The sequence below is a fragment of the Peromyscus californicus genome, unplaced genomic scaffold (genome assembly GCF_007827085.1).
Source record: "Peromyscus californicus insignis strain IS unplaced genomic scaffold, ASM782708v3 Scaffold_6__1_contigs__length_162567912, whole genome shotgun sequence".
Taxonomy (NCBI): domain Eukaryota; kingdom Metazoa; phylum Chordata; class Mammalia; order Rodentia; family Cricetidae; genus Peromyscus; species Peromyscus californicus.
In genome coordinates this window covers 66,687,584-66,714,101 of record NW_026294584.1, presented here as the reverse complement: position 1 = coordinate 66,714,101, position 26,518 = coordinate 66,687,584, and the positions used below count along the sequence as shown (strand labels likewise).

The 26,518-nt window shown below is 42.1% G+C and overlaps 1 protein-coding gene across 6 annotated transcripts; it reads left to right on the top strand.

Annotated features, from left to right (window-relative positions):
• Window positions 1-3,609: 3,609 nt before the first annotated feature.
• Tra2a (transformer 2 alpha homolog) lies at window positions 3,610-25,370 on the top strand. 6 transcript variants are annotated; one of them, XM_052719637.1, is made up of 8 exons: window positions 3,833-4,094; window positions 4,355-4,435; window positions 15,369-15,502; window positions 17,292-17,451; window positions 19,861-20,049; window positions 21,452-23,637; window positions 24,153-24,220; window positions 24,552-25,370. In XM_052719637.1, the coding sequence occupies exons 1-6, from the start codon at window positions 4,059-4,061 to the stop codon at window positions 21,569-21,571; spliced, it is 720 nt and encodes a 239-aa protein (XP_052575597.1). In that variant the 5' UTR covers window positions 3,833-4,058; the 3' UTR covers window positions 21,572-23,637; window positions 24,153-24,220; window positions 24,552-25,370. The 6 variants fall into 6 exon arrangements, 5 of the variants coding, with proteins under 5 accessions (XP_052575597.1, XP_052575598.1, XP_052575596.1 ...); XM_052719638.1 differs by lacking the exon at window positions 4,355-4,435 and having other exon boundaries at window positions 3,835-4,094; XM_052719636.1 differs by having other exon boundaries at window positions 3,840-4,435; window positions 21,452-23,631.
• Window positions 25,371-26,518: the final 1,148 nt, after the last annotated feature.

Below are 26,518 nucleotides of genomic sequence, written 5' to 3'. Positions count from 1 at the left end.
CTCCTGAGTGCTGGGATTAAAGGCGTGGGCCACCACTGCCTGGCAACTTTTTCACTTATGTTTATTTTGTGAATATGGGCATTTTGCACGCATGTATGTCTATGCACCACAAGCAGGACTGATGCTTGCAGAAGCCTTAGAATTCCCTGGGACTGTAATTATAGACGGGTGTGAGCCACCATGTGCTTCTGGGAATTGAACCCAGGTTTTCTGCAAGATCATCAAGTGTTCTTAACCACTCAGTCATCTCTCCAACCCCATCCTGGGGCTACTTTGTCTGGCTTTGTTTGGGAACTATTTAAAGGTTGTCAACACAATGGCTTCATATTCCATTGTGTTGTTTATTATTTATATGTTTATTGTTTGTTTATATGTTCTCTTCTGTTGATCTCTTTCAAAATTTATAGCATGTAACATGTGATTCTTCAGTTTTAAATATTATTAATATTAATATCAGGCAGATGTGAAGTAGACTCTCATCGTAGTGTTGATTTGAATGTCCCCAGGGTTCATAATGTTGAACATAAAGTTCTAAAACTTACAATTGGGTGACATTTAGCCAGTTGTGTGTCACTTAATAATGAGCACATGCTCTGAGAATAGCATTGTTAAGCAATTTTATCATCGTGTGTGAAGGCCTAGACTTAACTTTACAGGTTCAGGAATATGCCATGATAACTCGAATTGATACAGAGCAGTATCCTCCTGCAGACATCCTGTCTGCTGTTTATACATGAAAGGAAAGCTTAACAAGATCCTGTCTGTGGTTTATGGCCCTTGGAGATATCTAGATAATCCTGCTGAGCAGTCCAGATAATCCTGTTCAGTGGGTTGTGGTTTCCAGTCCAAAGTCTAGACCAATAGTTTCAAAAAATCACCTTGCCCCTTCTACCCAATCTCAAGTTGCCAATTCCCGGGTAGCGGTTTTTCCCTATAAAAATCCTCTACACCTGGGCTCATGGCCGTCACCACATTTCCTTCCATCTGACCATTAGGCGGCCCAGGTTGAACCTGAATCAAAGGACCCTTATGTGCTTGCATCAGAAACCGGCTCCTTGGTGGTCTCTGGGGGTTTCGAGAAATGGGTACAACACGTGCAAATCTCAGAGTATGCTTACACAGGCTTCAATGGCACAGGAAGACCACTGCTCATGGTCTCCGTAAACAGATGTAGGGGCTTCTGTCACTATGAAGCTGCATATTGGAGTCTTTGTTATTTTTTCTGGGGTTTATTTTGGGTATTTTTGTTGTTATTGCTTTGAGACTGGGTCCCGTAGGCCAGTTTGATCTGGAACTGCCTGAGAAATTGAGATCTTGCCTCTGCCTCCTAAGGGCTGAGATTGTAAGTGGCCCGGTGATTGTTGGCACAAGCTTTTAATCCCCGTACTTTAGAGAGGTGGGTGGATGGAAATCTGAGTTGAGGCCATCCTGGTCTACAGAGTAAGTTCCAGGACAACCAGAGCTCCACAGAGAAACCCTGTCCCAACCCCCACCCCATGTCTTCCTTGATTGATCTCTGTCTCTCATATTGAGACAGGGTCTCTCACTGGAACCTAGAGCTCACCAATCTAGCTGGACACCTTGTTTTTGTTTTTGTTTTCCAGTTTTTAGAGACAGGGTTTCTCTGTGTAGTTTTGGCGTCTGTCTTGGATCTTACTCTGTAGACCAGGCTGGCCCCAAACTCACAGAGATCCACCTGGCTCTGCCTCCCAAGTGCTGGGATTATAGTATATACTCACCTGGCATTTGTGTAGGTTTTGGGGATCCAAATTCCACTCCTCACACATGCTTAGTTTCTTTACCCACGGACTCATCTCTTTTCTATACTATTAGAGGGACCAGCCTTAATATTACACATCCCCGGGGCTCAGGAGAGAGAACTACTAACGGTGAGGACTATTTTTGGGAAATAAAATCTCAGCACACCGAGCTCTATAGTCCACTTGCTTTAATTCCTCTGGCATAACATCCTATATACACAGCTTCAGTTCTGTTCTCGTGCCTAGCTCCTTTCTTGTCTGATTTCTCTATATATTTATCTACTGCTCCCTCTAAGTTCTATCTTAATTCTCTTGTCTTAATTCTGCCTCATCTAGGTCCTTTTCAGCTTGTTCTTACCCAGCTAGGACTTCCCCATCTTACTCTTCCTCATCTTCCATCTCATTCCTTTAGTCCTCTCTTCTAGCCCTTCAATCTAGTTCTTTCCCCGACTCAGTTTGTTCCTATCAATTTCTTACCCATCTAGTTCTTCCATTCTCCTTTTTCTTCTCCGTCCTCTTATGCCCCGTAAGTCCCAGTAAACATACACTTAAAAGCAGTAATCCCTTGGCAGTGCAAAGCCAGGCTTCCAGGGTCAAACGGAGGGGTGCTAAGAATCACATAGAGAGGCAGTAATTGTTAATTATCATTTGCAACCCCAAAGGGAAGTGACTAATGGGGAAATGAATTAACTAAAGGCTAAATTCAGGTAATATCTAAGAAGAGGGATCTTATATGCTCCACTATAGTCTTAAACGTGATTGGTAGAAAATGTTAAGACTCTATAAGTTGCTAGGTCAATGGGAGAAAATAAAACTGCCTTCTTTTTTCCTGTGGCTCCTATCTGTCCAAGCTATCTGCCATTTTTCTGCAGGGTGGGGGAAAGTGTGCTCCATCGCTGGGCAACCTGTGTACAGCTAAATGCCTCTGGTGATAGATAGAGGGAGATCTGGAACTAGAGGTTAAGAGTTGGGAAAGGGGGAAGTTAATTGGCACATCTACCAGGCCTTCTCAAACAGGTAGCCTGAATGCTTAAGTCTGTTCTTAGAGACTACTGAGGTATCTCTGATAAGGTGCTTTCCTCTATCTGGGGATGGACCTGGCCGGATGCTGCCAATGACGATAATTACAGGGAGGCTTGAACTGGGGTTCTGGCTGAGCATAGCTGTCAGCGCACAAGGTTATCTAAATATTCCTAGAAGTGGTTAGGTAAGGAGTTAGAGGTCTATAAAGTTAGTAAGGCTGTAAGAAAGGAGGGTCCAAGCTAAATTGAGTAAAGCTATTACTAAACATCCACCTGACCTAGGCAGTGTCTCCTTATGGAATTTACCTTAAGTCAGGAGACTTATATGTGGACTGTTATTACTGTTAGTCCTTGAAAGTGGCTAAGGGAGATATCTGATTCCAGAGGAAGCCTTTCCTAAGGCTGTTCTCCAAATACCTTGAATGTGTATGTCCAGTGAGTGAGTGATCAGTCCACACTGTTAGCCCTTCTTAGGGAAAAGTCAATTGGGAAAACTATGACGGCACACATGATTTTCATAACAGAATACAGCTGATATATAACAAGCCAAATAATACTAAAAGCTCCTTGGAATTTGGCTTCCTCTGGAGGAATTCCTTGATCTATCCAGATAGTGACTTTGCCATAACCAGCTGAGTTCTAATGATATATTCCTGTGGCCTGTATCACAGGTCCAATAAACATTTTTAATAAGGAGTCCATTCTAAAATAATGGACTCCACAAGAACCAGTGGAGAACTAAGCATTAAATAAATAAATAAATAAATAAATAAATAAATAAATAAATAAATAAATAAATAAATAATAGACTAGGAGTGGGGACTAGAATCAGGGAAGATTAAGGAACTCGCAGCATTTCAGCACTCCCATCTGTGCACGTATCGCTAGTTCAACGTTAAAAAGGGCAAATATACACGCACGCCTTAATACCACCGGCACGTGGAGGACAAACAGACCAGACTCCCAGGAGCCAGCCTCCAAAAGCCCGCCAATCTCCCGCGCCAAGATAGGCGGACACAAAGCCTCCCGGGGCGGGGGGCGGGGCCACGACGTCACAGGAGCCCGCCCCCTGACGTCGGGCGCCGGGGACGCCAGGAGGTTTGTGGCGGTGCCGGCGCCATTTTGCCTGAGCGTGCGAGCTAGTGGGAGTGGAGCGCAGCGGCCGCTGTCGCCGTCGCCTTCCGCCTCCCCACACTCCAGACAGCGGGGTGACTAGGCCGCCGGCCCTCGAGCCGAGACTTGTGTCTTATTTAGTTCTCGGGAACTCCTGGCCAACATGAGTGATGTAGAGGAGAACAACTTCGAGGGCAGAGTGAGTACAAAGCCGCGGGAGCCGTCTTCGGCGGCGGCCCGATGCTCCGGGGCTCGGGGACGAGCGCGGTCGGTCGGGCGAGGTTACGGGGCCCGCGGGAGCAGCCTCGAGGGCCGCCGCGAGCGCGTCCTCCCGTCCCACGGTGGCTGCGGGGTCCCCCTGCCTGTCCAGATGGCCCGCTAGCCCGCAGCGCTCGATTCTGGCGACTGACCGGTACCTGGCCTGGTCCTATCCTCTCCTGTCGCTCCCTTTCCCCTCAGCTTCCCATCTCTGCTCCGAGGTGCGGGTCCCCGGCGCGGTGGGGCAGGAGGCGGCGGGGCGCTCCCTCCGGCCGGATAGTGGTAGGTGCTTCGTGCGGTGGCATCTCTGGGCCACCCCGGGCCAGCGCAGCCCAGCCCCGGCCATCGCAGCGGGGGCTCGGGGTCGGAAGTGCGCGGGGCTGTTGGTCCGGGCGGGGAAACGCTGTCGCGGGACTAGCTGGGGCCTGTGTCTGCTTGGCTCTCTGTTGCAGTGAGCGGCCGCGTCTCCCGTCGGAACCGGCGGCGGCGGCGGCGGCGGCGGCGTTGCGTCTGTAAGGCGAAAGCCTTGAGGTTGGAGGTGGGACGAGCCCAGTGAAGTGGTCAGTCAGCGACCGCCGCGACCCTTAAGAGTTCTTAAGACGAGAGCTGGGAAGGGAAAACTACGCAAGAGCCTTTTCCCTTAATGTCCTCTCTCCTTTCCCTTGGACGTGAATGTGGAAATGCAGTCACGCCTGCCTGTCCTTCCAACTGCTCGAGGTTGGGTCCTTCGTGGCTCAGCTTCTCATGCTTTTCTTTCCTATCCGTGACCTTCCATCTGAGAACTCCTTCGCAGGTTCTTATGGTTAAACTGTCGAGGCAACTTAATTTCACCTTACGTAACTGAGCGAATTTCATGGCTCAGTTTTTAAGGGGAAAAAAATAGCTAGTCAGTGTTAACTCAAAAGATTACCTGAGATTTACAGACCCTCCCCCAGGAAAGGGTTCGAGGTTTTCTTTATTTGAGGTCCTGTGCGTGTAAACAGCATAAAGAATACGTTATTCTTAGCTTGAATATATTACAACGTTTATTACCGGTTTTTGAGCTTTATTCCCGAAGTTAGCTTAGTAGTGGAAATTGATGGAAGTGAGTCCTGGTGAAGCTCTGTAAGGGGGGGAAAAAGGAAACAAAAGTCCCAGGCTACGGCTGTTGTGTTGGTATTTATTCTGATGGCGAGAGGGCGGATGAGGGGAAGAAAACAACACTTGAGGGGTTTGTTGGAAGGAAGAATTTGTCCCTTTTAGAAGCTCAAGATACAGACACCTGTAATCTGTCAGTCAAGTCAGAGGGTCAGTTAGGTTTTTGGAGTTTTTTGTTTCTTTTTTTAGAAAAGAGGGCTTTTTTTTGTTTTGTTTGTTTGAGGGGGTGGTGTATGCACTAGGACTAGATCCAAACTATGTTTATCTTTGATTGAATCATTTGAATGATTTGCAGACTGAATATAGTTGAACATGCTTACAGTTTTAGGATTGTTTTGTTTTGTTGTCCTAACAAAACTTTTAAGATCATGAAATAAAAATATTTGGAGGTAGTTGTGTTACCTGTGAAAATATTTACTTAGGGAAAGACGTTTTTTTCTGTCAGTTTGTCGGTTCCTTTTTCTTTTTTTTTTTTTTTTTTTTTTTTTTTTTTTTGGTTTTTCGAGACAGGGTTTCTCTGTGTAGCTTTGCGCCTTTCCTGGAACTCGCTTTGGAGACCAGGCTGGCCTCGAACTCACAGAGATCCGCCTCCCTCTGCCTCCCAAGTGCTGGGATTAAAGGCATGCGCCACCACCGCCCGGCGGTTCCTTTTTCTTTATTCCTTCCTACCTTCCTTCCTTTCTTTCTCCCCCCCCCCCCCCCCCATAAATACTGGGTTTGGTTTGTGGGGTTTGCACCAGTGTGACTTCAATGGCTCTGGTTCCTTTCTGATTTGTCATCTAGTGGAAGGAGGAGTAGATAATTACCGCCTTACCCACCCAAAATACTTAATATTCCCGAATCCACTTCTCAGTTAAAATTTATTTAGGCCTTAACAACCCAGTTAACAAAAAAGGTTTTTTTAGCTCCCCTCTTCTGCCATTTGTAGAGACAGCATTTTGTGTGTCCTGGTTCTGAGTTTGCTGGGAGTGGGCCCAGGGCTTGTGCATGCCAGGCAAGTGCTCTCCATTCCTTCTTCTTAGAACAATTGGGTATTTTAAATACAGTGGGTTTGTTTGTTTGTTTTCTGTTGACCATAAATCAGCAGTTAGGAAATTTCATGTAACAGCAGCTGTGCCCCATTCTCATTATCTCTAAAGATGTCTGAGGGTAACAGTTCTAAAAGATTTTCAGATAATGTATTTGTTGAAGTTACTCACTTTCAACTTGTCTCGATACAGTAAATTAGGGGAAGCTTTCATGGGTCAGTAGTCAAATGTTGGGCTTATCAGTTTTTTAACCATTATTAATCTAGTTTTTTGATTGTTTTCCTTTTTGTAAGAATTTATTTAGAAGATAGTATCTGATACTTAAAGTGAATGATTGCACTTTATCTTCAGGGTGTAATAGGAAACATGTTAATTCCATCTCAGTAAAAGTATTTAAAATTAGGTGGAAACTTTCTAGAGTCTACCAAAAACTAAAGATAAAATATTTACATAGAAATATATCTATAACATTTTTAGAATTCAGACCCCAAAGTTCTTTTTGGATGCATTTTTTTATTTATTGCTGTGATAATTTAGCAAGGGCTAGAGGACTGTCTGCATTTTAAAAATAAAGAACCACCCAAGCCATGCTGGTGCACACCTTTGATCCCAGTACTCAGGAGGCAGAGGTAGGTGAATCTCTGAATGTGAGCTAGCCTAGTCTACTGAGTGAGTTCCAGGACAGCTGGGGGTACACAGAGAAAAATGAAGAGAAAGAAAGAGAACCAAGACCCAAACACCACATAAGCCCCAGTTTACTACTCGTTGTATATTCATGATCTCTCCTCCCACCCCCTTTAATTCTATTGTATGTATATGGTGTTTTGCCTGCGTGTATATCTTGCATACCAAATAGGTGCAGTGCCTGCGGAAGCCAAATGAGGAAGTTACATCCTCCGAGACTAGAGTTACAGATGATTGCAGGTTACCATGTGGGTGCTGGGAATTGAACCTGGGTCCTCTAGAATTCAGCCAGTGCTCTTAACTGCTACAACATCTTTGCAGCCCATACTTCCGTGTTTTTAAACAAGGACTTGCATCCCTAGTTTCAGATAATTGACAGTTCAAATCTGGATTTAAAACACTGTCATCAAGTATATGAGGGTAAGTGCTGAAATAGTGTCAGATAAGTTTGATTAAATGTGTAGTCAGATAATGAAAGGGTTTTGAATTCTAGAGTTTGGTGGCAGGGAGAACCATAAAAGGAGACCTAAGACCAAAAGGACTGGTACAGGAGCAACAGATTCGACTGATTATTTAAGGAAGAGGGAGAATGATTGTGCCATTAGAACAAAATAGGTCCAGTGCTGGGCACATTGTGTGGCACACCATTAATTCCCAGCACTTGAAAGGCAGAGGCAGACAGATACCTCTGAATTCCAAATCAGTCAAGGTACACAGTAAGGCCCTGCCTTTAAAAAAAAAAAAAAGGCAAGTAGGTCCATAAACAATTTACTTGGTGGGTGTCTATATCAATTTAACAAGCAGTGAAAAATGTCTGGGGGGAGGGGAAGTGACAGGGTACTGAAGCTCATGCCTACCTTAATTCAAGATCCTCTTGCCTCAGCTTCTGGATCCTGGAACTTCTAGCTAGGGGCCACCGCACCCAATTTCACCCAGCATTCCTTTGAAGCTGGGAATGAGGGAAAGTGGCTCAGTCTGTCTGTCTGACCTCAGACTCACAGAGTGCTGTAATCTGTTTGTCACCTTAATAAAAATGATGGATTGTTTGCTTTATAAAACAACGCAAAGTTAGAATTTTGATCTTAATTAATATCCTTTGTAGAAATTGAGAAGGATGGACACAAAACTTTTGTTTAGTCTTGCTTCTTTTTCAATTCTTGTTCTGGCTTCTTGAAAACAGAAATGTGTTTTAAAGAGTCAGTATGGAGTCTCCTGGCTGACTTTAAACTGGTAGCTATCTTGATATCACTTCCTGAGTGGTAGGGTTGGTTACAAGCATAGACCCTCATGCATGACTATCTCTTCCATATGTTAAGATATTAATGCATACAACTTTGTATGTCTTCATGCTTACATACCTGTGAAGGAAGGCCAGAGGCTGAAGTCAAGTATCTTGCTCTCTCACCTTTTACCTCACAGAGGACTCAGTTTCAATACCCAGCACTCAACGTGGCAGCTCACAGTCACCTGCAACTCCAACCCCAAGGGTTCAGACATTCTTCTGGCCTCTGTGGGTGTGGCATGCACATGGTACTCAGAAATACATGCAAGCAAAACACCCACCCCCATAAAGAAATTGGGGGGAGGGGTGCGTGTCTCAAAAAAGGAAGAGCCCTCTCCCCTTCTGGAATTGATTTACTAGCTTGTTTTAAAAACCGTTTTCATTTGGGATTTAAGATTTTTATGAGGACTGGAGAGGTGGCACAGTTAGTTGTTTGGAGCACTTGCTGATCTGGAGGAGGAGGATCCAGGTTTGTTCTAGCGGCAGCATGAAGTGCTCCACAGCACCTTTAACCTCAAGCTCCAAAGGATCCAGCGCTCTCTTCCGTCCTCTGTAGCACCTGAATGCAAATGGTGCACATAATTCATGCACACAGAATTTTAATGAAAATTTGTGAAATTTAGACTTAGTTAAGCTTCAGCAACTTAATTTTAAACATTTTCTTAGATTAATTTGCTTAAGGGGGCGGGTAGAGTGGAAGTGAGAAAAATGGTTAAGTTTTAAGTGTTGCTGTTTCTCCAGAGCGCCTGAGTTGGGCTCCCAGCACCCACACCAGGTAGCTCACAACTGTAACTCCCAAAAATCCAACCCCTTTTTCTGTCCTGCAGGCACCCACATACACTATTACAGACATGTGCACATAAAATCTTTTTTAAAGCTGGGCGTGATGGTGCGTGCCTTTAATTCTCGCACTCTGGAGGCAGAGGCAGGCCTGGTCCACACAGTGAATTTCAGGATAGCCAGAGCAACACAGAGATAACATAAGTGAAAGATTGAAATCAGTCTTCCTTGGGAGGGAGACAATGGCTAGCCAGCTGTGGTGGCCCAAGCCTATATAATCTATACTGAAGGTGTGAATTGCTGTAAGTCCAGCCCATAGTGAGGTCCAGATAGCCTGAAATACCAGAAAACCAAGTAGTCGGGGAGGGAGGTAAAGCTGTTGTCTTGTAGTAGGAATAGTACTAACCCTGAATTTGGTTTTGGGTTTATTTTGCTACATGCTATCATGAAACCAATTGTATGTTCTACTGTTCTTTCTCTAACCATCTACTTTCATGTAAAAGGCAGACTTCTGAAAAGAAGCAGTGCCTGTAATTCTATGCCTAATGCATTGCTATAATTTTATAGATGTAAGGTGTTTGCACTTTGTACCACTCCTAAAATGAGAATAAAGAGCTATGAAGTGGTACGTGACTATTGTGAGAACTTGCCTCAGCTTCCTGCCCCACCCCCCAGAGCCTTGAGATCTCAGAGACTAGCAGAGCAAATATTATGGATGAGTCTTTTTTTTTTTTTTTTTTAAGTTAACTGTCTTATCACTTAAATAGGAACAAGTTTAACAAGAGGAAAAACAGGGATGAATAATCAGCACAGTAGTTTCCTTGAACCTGGCTAACTAAAAACTGTTGGGTATTGTCAGTAGGTGCTCAGGCATCGTGATCAACCTGAGACCTTTGTAAAAGGTCTATATTTCTATGCTTAAGTGAATTGATGCTGTTGTTTCATAAGTCTTAGCAGGTTTAGTAGGAAAGAGTGGAGGTGAAAAAATAGTAACTCACATTGAGGAAGAGATTTGATTGTTAAAAGGTGGAAGGCCAGTAGTCAAAGGAAATGTGAGCTGTACATATACTTGTCTATAGTCTTTGTTGTGGTATTCATGAGAGGTGTAAGTAGTCCTGATAGAAGAAAATTGACTTTTCCCCCTTGAAACCAAGACCCTGTCATGTGATTCATACCTACTTTATGACACCAGAAGATGAAACTGTGAGTGGAGAATTTGGTGAGTGGTTTTTAGTTTGGTATTAGTTGTTATTTATTAGCTTTATTTATATACCAGCCAATGTAGTCTGTATAAACTTGGGGGAAGAGGGGCCATGTAGCCCAGGTGACCTTGAACTTGAAGCATCATAAGAGTGTACACATGTGCTACCACACCCAAGTATGGGGCATCTACTCAACTTTGTGCATGTTAGGAAAGCTCTCAAACAACTGTGCTCCATCCCAGCCCTAAACATGTACCTTTGAAATTGTTTTTTATACCAGATTCAAACGCAACGTTTTATCAGAACACATAAGCTAGCAGGGTATGAGCAACCTTTAAAGTTTTTTTTTTTTTTTTGGTTTTTCGAGACAGGGTTTCTCTGTGTAGCTTTGCTCCTCTCCTGGTACTCGCTTTGGAGACCAGGCTGGCCTCGAACTCACAGAGATCCGCCTGGCTCTGCCTCCCGAGTGCTGGGATTAAAGGCGTGCGCCACCACCGCCCGGCCCCTTTAAAGTTTTTACCAAAAGATTGTAAGTTTTACAGATAACATGACAACTGTGGCTTAATTTTAAAATTTGACTGACTGCCAGTTACTAAGTCATTTATGATAAGTTTTCAGTTATTCCAAACTTTAGAGAATATAGGCATAGGTTACATTGAGTCATCCAGGAGTCTTTGTAGACAAAGACTGCACTGACTTCATCATGCATCAGACAAACATCTTAAAAGAGATGGATGACCTGTATAGTTTGTTTTTCAGGGATTCTAATAGCAATTTGCTTTGATAAGAAACTGAATATGTTTGCTTTTCCTTCCTAATTTCTATTAAAAACCAGCCCCATTGTATCCCAGAGAAAGAGAAAGCATAAGTGTCCCTACTGTAGACCAGTTAATAGAGTAAGTCCAGTATGTGGACAGCCAAAGTACATTTTCTTCTTGGGGCATATGATTTAAATTCACTAGTTTATTTCTGTGTAAATTCCCACTTTATAAAGTACTAAGGAGCCGGGCGGTAGTGGCGCACGCCTTTAATCCCAGCACTCGGGAGGCAGAGCCAGGCGGATCTCTGTGAGTTCAAGGCCAGCCTGGGCTACCAAGTGAGTTCCAGGACAGGCGCAAAGCTACACAGAGAAACCCTGTCTCGAAAAAAAAATAAATAAAAAAAAATAAAGTACTAAGGAAATAACAGGAAGTTTTTCACATGATGTACAGACTTGAATATATGTTAATTTGTCCCTATAACCTGGCAGCATTGCCTGGACCTAGTAATTAAAAGGGTTATTATAGTGTTTATATAGTTTTCTTATCTTTACTAAGTGTTTAGGTTTTCTATTTTGCATCTACACTACTGAGCTTCCTGTTGCTTGCTTATGTTCCACAACCATTTGTCCATATAGCAAATACCAGAACCTGTTTGAGTGAGTCATGCTATGAATGTCTTCTGCCTGGCTTCTTTCTGGTTTGTAGTATCTAAAGGTGGAGGGAAGCCTATAAAGGATTTTAACAGCCTTAAATATGATAGCTTTAAGAGCTGGTTAGTCTAGTGAGACAAGACAGATAACCACCTTGTACCAGCATTTGTTTTCTTCCTTGCAATTTAAGTTCCCAAATTCTAAATAGTCTTAAGAATTTCTTTTTTGAAATTTAAAATTAGCCAAATATGCTCACACATGCTTGTAGTCCCAGTTTCACAAAATTGAAATCAGCCTGGGCAACATAATGAAATCTCATTTCAAAAACAGGGTGGGGGGTGTAAAGTTCCAGCGATGGTGACCTTTTAATCCCAGCACTCAGGAGGCAGAGGCAGAGGCAGGAGGATCTCTGAGTTGGAGGCCAATCTGGTCTACAGAGTGAGTTCCAGAACAGCCGGGACTACAGAGAAACCCTGTCTTTTTTTTTAAGTTTGTTGAAATTGTTTCATTTAAAAAGATAGTCAAGGAGTAAGAAAAAAAAAGATTATCTGGCATCTGTCCTCCATAAATGACTACTGTAGCCTGGTTTCTAATGCAGAGTTTAATGAAAGTGGTATTTATTTAGTTAGTGTTTGAGAAATAAGATCCTTTTAAATGATAAACATTAGTATGACCTGCTTTCTGTATCACCAGTTGTTTAGAACAACAGGCCATGATCTGAAATGTGTGATTTGGTCCTAGTTTAAGTTTGTGACACTTATGATAGCTGTTAGCAGACAGCTAAGAGGACTGACTAGTCTATAAAGTTGTTTAGAGAAGATTCTGAAGGTAAAGAGATCAGATAAAACAGCTCTAGATATTTGTGACACCCTGGGGTTAAATAATGCTTTTGGCCTGGGTTTGTAAGTCATTATCCAGTGCTTGCCTAGCATGCAACAGCCTGGGGTTCAGTTCAATCCCTAGCACTCCAGGAAGTCGAGAATACCTTTAAAAGATATTCTGCCAAACTGTATTTTTTTGTGACTCTAGATCTGGAGTTTAAGTATATATACACACACACATGTACATACACATATACGTACATTACTGAGTTACTGAAGTCTCCAGAAGTAATTTTTGGGGTCAGCAAGATAGCTCAGTGGGTAAGGCACTTGCTGCCACACCTTATAACCCGAGTTCTGAATGGACTCCAACAAGTTGCTTTCTGGCCACGTGCACACAAAATAAATTTAAAATGTAATCTTTTAAAGAAGTCATTTTCAATAACAGTGTTTTTGAGAAGAAGCTTGAGAAACTAGAAATGTATCTGGGCCGTTATGTTTTTGTCATACTGAAGGATTTGTTAAGAGTAAATTTTAGGCTTATCCAAGGTTTTGTTTTGTTTAATCATAGTAAAACTAAAGGTTTATAGTATCTCAGCAAAACTTTCTGCTACTTATGTATAAAAAGGCTGTGGTGCTTGCATAAACACTATTGTGACCACTGTACTTCCACCGCAGCATAATTGAATGTTATGCTAGAGAGTCTGTTTTATAGAAAGGAAAGCTAAAAGAAAAGACATTTTCTTGGTTCAGATTTTGAACCAGCCCCTTAAGACTTCAGTTACAAGCAAAATTGTATGTTGCTCCAGGCAGCTGTCTAGAAATTTAGAGTGTAAAATATGAAAAACTTAACATTGTTAAGATTGGCAGGGTGGTGGTGATGCACTCAGATGGCAGGGGCAGGAAGATTTCTGTGAGCTCGAGGCCAGCCTGATCTACAAAGCAAGTTCCAGGACAGCCAGAGCTGTTACGCAGAAAACCTGTCTCAGGGGAAGGGAAAAGAAAAAAACATTGGAAAGGTTATCATTGACCAGGGAGATAATGGGTAGAGTTCCTGATAAGTAAATCTTTTGATATTAAACTTCAAGGAAAGGAGCCAGGGTTATAGCTCAGGGAAATGGAGGCAGGAGATTTGGGATATCTTACGGCATGAGTGAAAATTGGTATGAATATATACTTTTGTAAGACTGGGCTAATTCTTTGCATTAATAACTGAGTCTTAAGTGGATGGAGAAACCAAATTTTGGGTTCTATTTTGTTTGTGTGGGTCTCGATATCAATCAAGTTACCATGCTTTTTAATCAGTTATAAATTATTTGGTGAGTTTTTATATAGAACTAACTTCAGAAACTGGTTTGCCATGAAGGAGGTGTCTATTTTTCATCGATAGCATACACAGATGCCCCTGCAAGGAATGCAGATGTGCATAAATGCAAACGCAGTGGGATCGAGGACAGTTGTGATATACATTTTGTTGTTTGTACCGTATGGTATTTAAGTGGTACAAGGGTGGGAGATTTCTGTGATTCCAGCACTTGGAAGGCTGAGGCAGGAGGATTTATTTCTGTGAACCATAGTCCATCCTGGGTTATAAAGTGCAGATGTGTCTCATAAAACAGCAACAGCATGTATTTTAGAAATTTACAGGCCAAAGGAAGGACTGTTAGAAACTTTGTGCTCTTTCCCTTTAGTTTTTATACGCTTGTCTTCAAAACACATCTTTCTGGGTAATCAGAACGGTGAAAACGGCAGTCAGAATTGGGAGGTGCAGTCTTACTCATCTGTTAGGTCCTGATCTCCCTCCGGCATGTGTGCTGTCCTGTGAGTTCACGTGGTGTGCATGGCCCTTTCAGCCTGGGATGCTCTGCCTCAGCTGTACCTGAGTTTCTTAGTGTGGTGGCTTATTGAAAATTACTTCTAAGATCAGTAAGACTTCAGCCTGTAAAATAGTGGAAAATGAATATTTAGGTGGGGGGAATTGAAGTTTATGTTTGAATTATATTTATATTTAAATTAGGGACTAGAATGGACATGAAAGGGGAGGAGGGTAAAGAGTATGGTTAAAAACTTAGAGAAATTCAGTAAATTCTGTTAGACTACACATTTGAACATTTTTAAATACTATAAAAATTTGGTTTTTTAATTTATTTTTAAATAAACTAGTTATTTGCACTTTACCTGCTGGCCTTTCCATTTGGTAGATAACATTCTGAATTCCAGCAGAGTTTTATAATCCCCACGTGCTTAAATATACTAAATGTTCTTTTTCCATTAAGGTTAATGTTCGTGAAGAAATTGAAGAGTTTTTTCCAAGAATGTGGAAGATAAATCAAGATAAAAGAAGGCTAATGAAAAGTATTAAAGATCAGAAAATTAAAATTGAATGGGGGAAAAAATTGAACAGAAGATTGGTCAGATAGAAGCACTTGAATATTTTTTTAAGGCTATTTTGAATTGTTTGAATTGGGGAAGAATACACGAAGTATGAAAAATGAAAAACTCAATGAAGAATGAAGAGAAGTAGAAAGCAAGAGTGAAGTAGAATTAAAAGAATCTGGAAGAATGAATGGGTCCTAGGTTAAGTAAATGTATGGTTTATGTTCCAGTGTCTGTATGATCAAGTTGTAGATGAATTTGCATGATTACTTAGTTAATAGAAAATTGGTGATCTGGTTCAAGTAGGGAATTATTGAGGACAGTTAGCAGTATTAACAATGGGATATTAATGAGCTGAAATTTTTTTTCTGGAGGGTGTTGCCTAACCATTTGTTTTTCAGGAGCAATCAATATAAATAATTACGGTACTTTAAATGTTAGGTGGTAGGCATCTACGTGACCAGTGCCATTTGTAATACTGTCTTCTTTGTTAGGAGTCTCGCTCTCAGTCAAAATCTCCAACGGGAACTCCTGCTCGCGTAAAATCAGAGAGCAGGTCAGGATCTCGTAGTCCATCAAGAGTTTCCAAACATTCTGAATCCCATTCTCGATCAAGATCAAAATCCAGGTAAGTTTAAAATGTGTAGGCTGCTTTCTTCACAGCAAGGGGGTTTTGTCAGATCTCCTTTTAGCTGCATTTCATATAGAAGGTTCACCGATGGCTCCGACTGCAAAATTTAGAGTCATACCTTGGCTTATCTGTTAGCTACTGCTCATTGGGTAAAGGCCCGTGCCACCACACCTGGTTCTCTAAGTTTAATCCATGGAAGCCAAATGGTGGAACTGACTATTGCAATTGTCCTCTGACCTCTTCCCATGTACCCACACAACGACATCAGATACACAGATTTTTTAAAATGCTAGATACACACATCTTTAATCCACCTTACTGTCTGAAGCAGAATCTCTCAGTCAGTCCAGAGCTTGCCAGTGTGACTGTTCTAGCCAAACATCATGTTCTGAGGATCCCGAGGCGCTACCTTCCAAAACTGGAGTTACTGGCCAGTTACCACACCTGGCCAACTTTCACAGGGCTTCTGAAGCTCTGTATGCCTAGTTCTCTGCCTTACGTCCTGATCACCCATAAGCTTTCTGCCCAAGCCAAAAAAATAAACTTTTTTTTTTTTAATTTATTTTTGGTAGTGGTGGTGGTAGACTGCACTAAAATGATTATTAAGGAGACTAAGGAATATCTTCATGCCAGGTGTTGGTGGTGCACACCTTTAATCCCAGCACTCAAGAGGCAGAGGCAGGCAGATCTCTGAGTTCGAGGACAGCCAAGGCTGTTATATAGAGAAACCCTGTCTTAAAAAACCGAAAGGGGGAGAAGGGGATATCTTCATTAGTATTCTTCCCACTCAAATGATTTTTCTCTGGTAGTATGCCATTAGATTTATTTCATCCCTCTCTCGGAAGTCTGTTTATTCAAGCACTTGCTACCAGGTTGCCTCAATACTCTTCGCTCGTCCTTAATTCCTTTTAGGTATAGCAGATTTTACTCTTTTGTTATTCTCCAAGTGGATCTTCATCACTCTTTTTCTTTTCAATTTAGACGAGGTCTCACTACCTATCTAGCCCTGACTGGCCTGAAACTCAGTGGTTTTGTCCCTCTTGAGTGCTGGTGATAGTAATGCCCTGCTGCTGCTGCTTTTCTTTTTCTTTCTTTGTTTTCTTTGAAACAAGGTCTAACTAGCTCTGGCCAGCCTCGTACTCATGGAGATATTCTTGCCTCTGAGCGCCATGCCCTATTCTGTTTGTCTGTATGCCTTTCTTTTCTCACGTATCCTTTAACCTTTTTGACAGAAGGTGAAATGAGAGTGAAGGGATGGACTAAATAGAAATAGCCAGGCGGTAGTGGCTTCCAGAAGGCAGAGGCAGGCAGATCTCCGTGTGAGTTTGAGGCCAGTCTGTGCTAGAGAGGGAGTTCCAGGAAGGGCTCCAAAGCTACACAGAGAAACCCTGTCGAGAGAGAGAGAGAGAGAGAGAGAGAGAGAGAGAGAGAGAGCGCGCAGTGTGTATTCTCAACAACCAAGTTGATCTCTCTAGCCCCCACCCCTCCAAAAAGAAATCATTTAAAAAAATATATTTTTCTCAGGTCAGATGAGGGGTTGAGACATAAATCAACCAAAAAAAAAATTTATTTTTATTTAGGTAATTTTTTTTTTTTTTAATTAGTGTGCCACTTGCATGCAGTGCCCTCAGAGACCTGAAGAGTGAGTCATGCCCAGAAACTGGAGTTAGAGATGGTTATGAGCCACCATAAACCATGCCTGTGTTTTCTTAGAGAACAGCAAATGCTCTTAACTGTTCCCCATCCCTGTGGTGCAATATTTAACCTAAGTTTATTTCTTTTAAAGGTCAAGGTCAAGGAGGCATTCTCATAGACGCTACACTCGGTCCCGGTCCCACTCTCATAGAAGACGATCTCGAAGTAGATCCTATACGCCAGAGTATCGTCGACGACGAAGCCGGAGTCACTCTCCAATGTCTAATCGCAGAAGACATACAGGCAGCAGGGTATGTGTATAAGAGTTAATGGAAATTCGGTTTTCTCTTCCTCCGGTGTGTAGTCATGGCAAAATGCCTTGCTATTATGAAAGAAGTGGTACTGCAGAAAGAACAGATTTTAGCTGCATGTGGTAGTACTTGCCTTTAATTCCAGTACTCAAGAGGCAAAAGTAGGCAGATCTCAGAGGCCCAGGCCAGCCAGGGGTACATAGTGAAGCTCTACCTCAAAAAACAAAAAAGTGAATCATTTTATGTTGTGCATTTGCTAATAAAGGAAATGCTACCTTAACAAGCCTACATAATTTCATGAACCTACTACAAATGAAGTCCATATTCTTGACTTTGTGTGTGTGACAGATTTTTGCCATGTAAATAAGGTTGACTTCAAAACTCAGCAATCCTGCCTCATCCTCTTAAGTGTTGTGATACTAAGGCAGAAAGTTTGTGTGAGTGTCTTTCCCAGGAGGCCAGAAAAGACATTGATTGCTCTGGAGCTAGAGTAATGAACAGTCACTTGTGAACCTCCTAACATGGGTGCTAGAAAGTGCACCTCTGCTGAGTGGTGTCTCTCCAACCCTTTGAGTCTTCTTTAGTTTGTATGTGCTATGTGTCTGCACAGGTGTCCATGTAGAGACCAGAGGGCCTATCCATTATCCTCTTTAGTTATTTACCACCTTATCTTCTGAGGTAGAGCTCACTGAACCTGGAGCTCCCATGTTGGTCATGCTGGCTGAACAGTAAGACCAGTAGTCCTCCTGTCTGTTTAGTGCTGGGATTTGGGATGTGCACATTTGTACCCAGCTTTTTCCATGCGTTTTAAAAATTCTTTTTTTGGGGGGGGGGGGGCTATGTTCACCAATTAAAATAAATTCATAAACTGAGATGTGATACACTCAAGTTTTGCTGTATGTTTCTTTTCTACTCAAAAGTTTTATTATTACAGGGAAGAAATAAGAAAATACCAATAATCTCTATGTAATAACTTTGTTTTGTTTTGTTTTTGTTTTTCGAGACAGGGTTTCTCTGTGTAGTTTTGGTGCCTTATCCTGGATCTTGCTCTGTAGCCCAGGCTGGCCTCAAACTCACAGAGATCTGCCTGGCTCTGCCTCCTGAGTACTGGGATTAAAGGTGTGCACCACCAACACCCGGCAATAACTTATATTCTTACTGAATATGTGTAATACTCTTTATGTGCTGTTATTCGGATGTGAAACACTGAAGTGTTTTGTTTTGGTTTAAGAGTTGGCAGAGAGGCCAGCAAGATAGCTCAGTAAGTGAGTGCATCAGGGCACTTGGCTGTGGAGCCTGATGACCTGAGTTTAAACCTAGAACCCACACTGTAGAAAGAGTTGTCCTGACCTTCATATGTGCTTCCTAGCACAAGTGTGTCCACACCCTAAATAAATGTGTTATTTTGGTTTTGGTTTTGGTGGTGGTTTTAAATAGTGACAGAGCCCAGGTTTCAAATGGGTTGGCTTACTCTAAAGTCCTTCTCTGCTGTGCTTCCCCTGTGTGATGTCAGTGATGCTGACAACCATGGTAGACTGTGTCAGTAGTTAAGTCTGGATCCTGCCTCAGAATGAAAACGGTGCCTGGACATAAGACTCAGTGGCTAAGAACTCTTACTGCTTTGCCAGAGGACCAGAGTTGGGATCTATTACCCCATCTGTCCTCTGTGGACATGGGGGTAGGATTGACTTTTAAAATTTTTTAATGTGGCCGCCGGTGGTGGCGCACGCCTTTAATCCCAGCACTCAGGAGGCAGAAGCAGGTGGATCTTTGTGAGTTGGAGGCCAGTCTGGTCTACAGAGCTAGTCCATGACAGACTCCAAAGCTACAGAGAAACCCTGTCTCGAAAAACCACAAAAAAAAAAAAGTTTTTTTAATATGTGTGTGAGTGCCTGCCTTTATGTATACAGTGCACCACGTTTGCCTGGGGAGGTCAGAAGGTGTTGGATGCCCTGGAAGTAGAGTTAGAGGTGGTTCTTGTGGGTGCTAGGAACCGAAATGGGTTCCTCTCCAAGAGCAGCAAGTACCTTTAACCAATACTTCAGCCCCTAAAATAAATCTTTAAAAGAATGAAAATAGAGGGCTAGGATGGTAGCTGAGTGGGAAGAATACTTAGCCGTTGTGCATGAGGCCCTGGGTTCAGTCTCCAGCACCACATGAAATTGGGTGTGTGGTGCATGGGCAGTCCCAGCACTGAGGTTACTGGAAAAATGGAAATGAGGCACATTAAATAGTGCATGCAAAAGGTGAATTCTTTAGGTACGTTCTGAAAAATGCTGAGCTAGACTAGAGAGCGGGGAATAGTTTTGTACAGGCTATAGCTATAAGTGTATTTCAAAGAAGATCTTTATGTGTTTTGATCTTATATTGGAGTCTTAATTAAAATTTAAATCTACCTTTATTCAACAGGCAAATCCAGATCCCAACACTTGCCTGGGTGTCTTTGGCCTCAGTTTGTACACAACAGAGAGAGATCTTCGTGAAGTATTCTCTCGATATGGACCATTGAGTGGTGTCAATGTAGTTTATGATCAGCGAACTGGAAGGTCACGTGGATTTGCTTTTGTGTATTTTGAGAGGATAGATGACTCTAAGGAGGTAAGTCTTGCTTTACAATTTTCATTTGGAAGAATTTTTGTTTGCATGATAATGATGCAGCATTACTATTAAAAGTCTGTTAATAGCCGGGCGGTGGTGGCGCACGCCTTTAATCCCAGCACTCGGGAGGCAGAGCCAGGTGGATCTCTGTGAGTTCGAGGCCAGCCTGGTCTCCAAAGCGAGTACCAGGAAAGGCGCAAAGCTACACAGAGAAACCCTGTCTCGAAAAACCAAAAAAAAAAAAAAAAAAAAAAAAAAAAAAAAATCTGTTAATAGCATTTCTGTAAACATGCCTCCTGACTCTGTCTGACCTGATTGGAACTCAACTCATAGTGTTGCAGTTAAAAAGCTAGTTTTGCTTTTCAGCTCATGCTTCCTGGTATAATTACATGCTAATTGAATTCTGACCTTATAAAGTGAATGATAAGAGTTAGAAAGTTAACCTGTTTTCATGCTAGGCCTTGTTTTCCACACCTGCCAGGGCAGGAGCATCTTCAGTTAAGCTAGATAGAATCTGAGATTCTGTCTCCACACACTTTTTTCATGTAAACTTGTTAGTCTTAGCTTTTTATTCTTTCAGCTATCTCCTTTATAGCATAAAATGGCAGCTTAAATACTTGCAAAGTTTTCCATTTACTGAAATAGTTAAACTATCATACATTATTATTCCTTAAAAAAAAGTGAGTTGGAGCTACGTAGTTGGTGGCACATGCCTTTAATTACAGCACTCAGGAGGCAGAGGCAGGTAGATCTCTGTGAGTTTGAGGACTGCCAGGGCTACACAGAGAGACCCTGTCTCAAAAACCAAGAGTGGGATGATGAGCTCAGGTGCAGACAGGTTATGTTCCTTCTTTACACTTTACACTAGGGGGCAGTGCTGGCTTAGAATTGTGTAATTCTCAACAAGAGAATGCAAGCTGTTGTAATTGTTCTTTTGCATACCTTTAAGTTATCACTTCTTGGCTACTTAGTGAGTTTTACCAACAAATACTGAACTACAAACTGAAAAGCAAGAATAGAGGTAGGTTAGTGTGGGCATGGTGTTGTATACCAGTAACCTAGCACTTGTGAGACAGAGAATTGCTGTAAGTCCCAGTCCATTCAGGGTGATATTGATAACTAGTCTTAAGGTGTGTGGGAGGGGTTATAAGTAAAAGAAAAAAAAAATAAGCTTAGCAAGCTCTTCTGAATATCTGAAGATCTTTGTAAGTAAAACATCTTAGTGGCATTGTCTGGGCAACTTAAATATGTTCTGGATAGTACTTAGCTCTGGAAATGCTAACAGTCCTCTATACAAGCTCCATTTTCAAAAGTGGGTTTATTTGGATTATGAATAGTTCATTTTAACTAAAAATGGCTTCAAGATGAGCGAATTGTGAGTGATTTTCTTTTTCTTTTTTAGGCTATGGAAAGGGCAAATGGGATGGAGCTGGATGGTAGAAGAATTCGTGTGGATTATTCTATCACCAAGAGAGCACACACGCCTACACCAGGCATTTACATGGGCAGACCGACTCAGTAAGGTTCCATATTTTATGGGATAGAGTGCCTAGCAGCATGTTCAGAGCATGAGTATAGGGCCCAGACTATAAAGCAAATCCAACTTCCAACTAAGTTTAAACTGCATTCCAGAAATGTAGAAATACATCCCCCTTCCTTCCATATAATTTTATTTTTATCAGTATATAATCATTTAAGGGGACAGGAAAGATGGCTCATCAGTTAAGAATACATACTACTCCTGCAGAGAACATGAGTTTGAACATACCTAATTTAATTACACTATTTCATGCATTTATTTAAGCAAGTGAACAAAATATTGTAGCTAGAGTTTTCCTGCCTGGCCCACAGTCAGGACAAATCTCTCTCACCCGCCAGTCTCACAGCCTCTCAGACCCGACCGACCAAGTAAACACAGAGACTTATATTGCTTACAAACTGTATGGCCGTGGCAGGCTTCTTGCTAACTGTTCTTACAGCTTAAATTAATCCATTTCCATTAATCTATACCTTGCCACATGGCTCGTGGCTTACCGGCATCTCCTCAGTGGCTTGTCATGGTGGCTGCTGGCAGTGTCTCTGACTCAGCCTTCCACTTCCCAGCTTTATTCTCCTCCTTGTCCTGCCTATACTTCCTGCCTGGCCACTGGCCAATCAGTGATTTATTTATTGACCAATCAGCAACACACTTGACATACAGACCATCCCACAGCAAAATATCTGTATGTTCTTTACTCTTAGTTATATACAAATAGAAAAAATAATTAGATGTTGCTGGATGGGTGTCTTGCCTCTAATCCCCAGCATTCAGTAGGCTAGCAAAGGAGAATTACTACTACTTTTGAAGCCAGCCTTGGCTACATGTGGTGTGAGAACCTTTCTGTCTCCATAAGATCAAAATAAATGCATTCTTGGAGGCCTCTTTGTAGGACAGATTGTATTGGTGCTGGTGTTTGTTTTAAAATACCATGATTTTCACATTGAACAAAAACATAAATTTTTTTTTTCCTTAAAAGAATACAGAGGAGGTAGATGCAGGCAAATCTCTGTAGTTTGAGGCCAGCTAGGACTACTGTCACACAAAAAAATGGCAAATGGTGGGGAGAGGCAGATACAGGTTTATAGCAGTAGGCGCCTTTGCCCACTGACCCATTTTTCCAGCCTCTACATTTGCTGTTTATTTCTTTTCTTTGTTTGTTTGTTTGTTTGTTTGTTTGTTTTTCGAGACAGGGTTTCTCTGTGTGGCTTTGCGCCTTTCCTGGAACTCACTTGGTAGTCCAGGCTGGCCTCGAACTCACAGAGATCCGCCTGGCTCTGCCTCCCGAGTGCTGGGATTAAAGGCATGCGCCACCACCGCCCGGCCGCTGTTTATTTCTTAATTGTCTTTCTTTCCGTTCTTCTTAGGCATAGTTTAGTGCATTTTGTTCCTATTTCCCATGCTTTGGGGCGGGGGAGGTGGTGATGGTGCAGAGTCTCTGTATAGATCCTTAGCTGTCCTGGAACTCACTTTGTAGACCAGGCTGGCCTCACAGAGATCCTCTTACCTCTGCCTTCCGAGTACTGGGGTTAAAGGCATGTGCCACTGCACTCGGCTTAAAAGTTTTTGTTCTTATGTTTTTGGGGAGGGGTGTATGCACATTAGTACAGTGCCCTTAGAGACCAAAAGATGGCGTCAGCTTCATTGGCTTGGCTAGAGTGGCAGGCAATTGTGAGCCACCCTAAGTGAATGCTGGGAACCAAACTGAATCTTGGAAGAGTAACAAGTACGCTCTTAACTGCTGGGCCATATCTCCAGAGAGTTGTGTTAGAGCATAAGGAGCCAAAGCAGAACACCATGGAAGTGAGCAAGGAGAGGTGGGAGGACATTGGCCAGGCAAGGGAGGTTCCCTCACTTTTCTAGTTTGTATTCAATGGTCCTGGATGATGACCTTTTCTTTTTTTCTTCATTTTCTGTAGTAGTGGTGGTGGAGGTGGAGGAGGAGGCGGCGGCGGTGGAGGCGGCGGTGGTGGTAGACGACGGGATTCTTACTATGATAGAGGATATGATCGAGGCTATGACAGATATGAAGATTATGATTACCGGTACAGGTAATGTTTTAATCTGAGATGTCTAGTCTGTGCTGGATTGGAGGCTTTATTTAGCACTTTAATGTTGGCATGTATCAATAAAAACTAGATATTTGAGCTGGGTATGGTGGCTGGATAGTCCTAGTTGCTTGGGAGACAAAGATAAGAGGATCACTTGAGTCTAACCTATCAACATGGTGACTTTACATATTTCAGGTTGGGGTGGGTAAGAGTTGAAGAAAATTTTAGGGCTAAGTGTCACTTGGTGGTACTGCTCCAGTGCTAGGTCCTGGGCTCAATCCTTAGTACTGCTTAAAAATACATTACGTGGGTTGTATTGTTTTTTTGAAGACAGCATCTCCCTATGGAGCCCTGGCTGGCTTGGAACTGGGTGTGTAAACCAGCCTGGCTTCCCTTCACTGAGGCCTGTCTTCCCAGTGTTGGGATTAAAGGCCTGAACTACCACAGCGGCTAGTTCTGGTCTGACTCGGTAAAGTGGTTATGTAGTGTGCTCATTCATCTCTCATTTCTTACAGAAGAAGGTCACCTTCTCCTTATTACAGTCGATACAGGTCACGGTCAAGATCTCGTTCCTACAGCCCAAGTACGTAAAATTTGCTTTTGTGTTGAAACTATAAACAGTGGTTTATTTTGAGATACTTGGATATGTGGGTGGGTGTTAATAGTTGGAAAAATGGCTGGAGAGATGGCTCAGTGGTTTAAGAGCACTAGCTGCTCTTCCAGAAGTCTTGGGTTTAATTCTCAGCACCTCTCAACTGCCTATAATCCAGCCCCAAGTGATTTGACACCCTCACACAGACATACACGCAGGCAAAATACCAAAGCACATAAAATAAAAATAAGTTTAAAAAAAATAGTTGGAAAAACATTAAGCACATCAAACTATAATTATAATTGTTTCTGTTCTCTTTCAGGACGCTATTAATAATGGAGTGGTTGTGGCCAAGGACTCTCTGCCCCCCCCCCTTTTTTCCCCTTCCCCCTTTGATTCTGGATTTCTAAGCTTCCAATGCTTCCTAGTCCTAAAAACAAAACAAAAACCTCATTTATTTCATCTATAGTGTGGCCAGTTGTGTTGCTGTTTTCCACCCTTCGTTATACTCTTAAAGGTGTAATTGTCATTTAAGTCCTTGAACATCTGAGTAAAAAGGAGCCCAGTGTTAGACTTTGTGGTTCTTCTCTGCCTTTACTATGAGGAAAAAATGATCTTTTGAAAGCTTTTGTGACGAATATTGTAGTAGATGTCCTTTTATTAGAAATCTGCAGTTATAACAAACTGCTTTTTAACCTTCTTTGGGGAAAGATAAATAACACTTGAAGTAGGTCAGTCATGTCAAGTTTGTCTGGAGTGGCATGGAACAGGATTAGTTGAGTGTAGAAAGTTTGAAGCTGTAGGAGAAAAATATGCAGAATGTAACTTTGAACCTAAAAAATTAAGTCACCTTTTAGGAATTAAAAACTTGTAGATTCCTATAAAACTTGTTATATTTGAAGTTACATGTTAAACCTTATAAACTTAAAGTGTGATTTTTATGTTAAATTTACAGAAACTTAAGTATTCCCTTAATCACTGAAGGAAAACCTTTATTTATTACCTAGAACAATTGTATAACTTGCTGTTAGAAATTTTGGTATTGGTTGGTTATTGGTTTCGTGGGTTATTGTATTGGATAGGATCCTAAAATTCATGTGGGGAAGAGTAATTTCAAATAAAAGTTAATTTGAAAATGTGATTGTCTCTTTATTTGGTAACAGTGGAAAATGCAACTGTTTTGGAACCTATTTATTTTTATTTTATGTGTTTGCATGTTTATCTGCAGTATGTACATGCAGTACCTTGTCCTCTGGAACTGTGGATGCTGGGAGTGGAACCAGGTCCTCTTGCTGTGGGATGGTCTGTATGTCAAGTGTGTTGCTGATTGATCAATAAATAAATCACTGATTGGCCAATGGCCAGGCAGGAAGTATAGGCGGGACAAGGAAGAGAATAAAGCTGGGAAGTGGAAGGCTGAGTCAGAGAGACACTGCCAGCCGCCACAATGAGAAACAGCATGTGAAGATGCCGGTAAGCCACGAGCCACTTGGCAAGGTATAGATTAATGGATTAATTTAAGCTATAAGAACAGTTAGCAAGAAGCTTGCCTCGGCCATACAGTTTGTAAGCAATATAAGTCTCTGTGTTTACTTGGTCGGGTCTGAGCGGCTGTGGGACTGGCGGGTGACAAAGATGTGTCCTGACTGTGGGCCAGGCAGGAAAACTCTAGCTACATCCTCTGGAAGAGCTCGCCAGCCCTGTGGAAACCAATTTTTTATTTTCCTCACATTTCGGCAATATATAATTATACAAAAAAAAGTTTCATCCTCAGTCAACTTAGTATTTCCTCACTTTTTCCTAATACTTTTTTCTTGGACTTGTATTATTTTGAGTTTTAAAACCCCTAGTTTGAGGGCTGGAGAGATAGCTCAGAGGTTAAGAGCACTGACTGCTCTTCCAGAGGTCCTGAGTTCAATTCCCAGCAACCACATGGTGGCTCACAACCACCTGTAATGAGATCTGGTGCCCTCTTCTGGCCTGCAGTCACATATGCTGTACACATAATAAATAAATAAATAAATCTTTAAAAAAAAAAAAAAAAAAAAAAAAACACCCTAGTTTGAGACCTGTATTTTTGTTCTTTTTTTGTATGTGAGCCAAGAGTATGTGGAAGCAACATGTTGAAAGAATAGCTGTCTCATGTTCCTGGAAGCCTACATGGGGAGGGGAGGGGACTTAACATTATCTCAAAAGGTGCTGGGCAGTGGTGGCACACAACTTTAATCCCAACACTCCAGAGACAGGCAGATCTTTGTGAGTTCAACGTCAGCCTGGTCTAGAGTGATT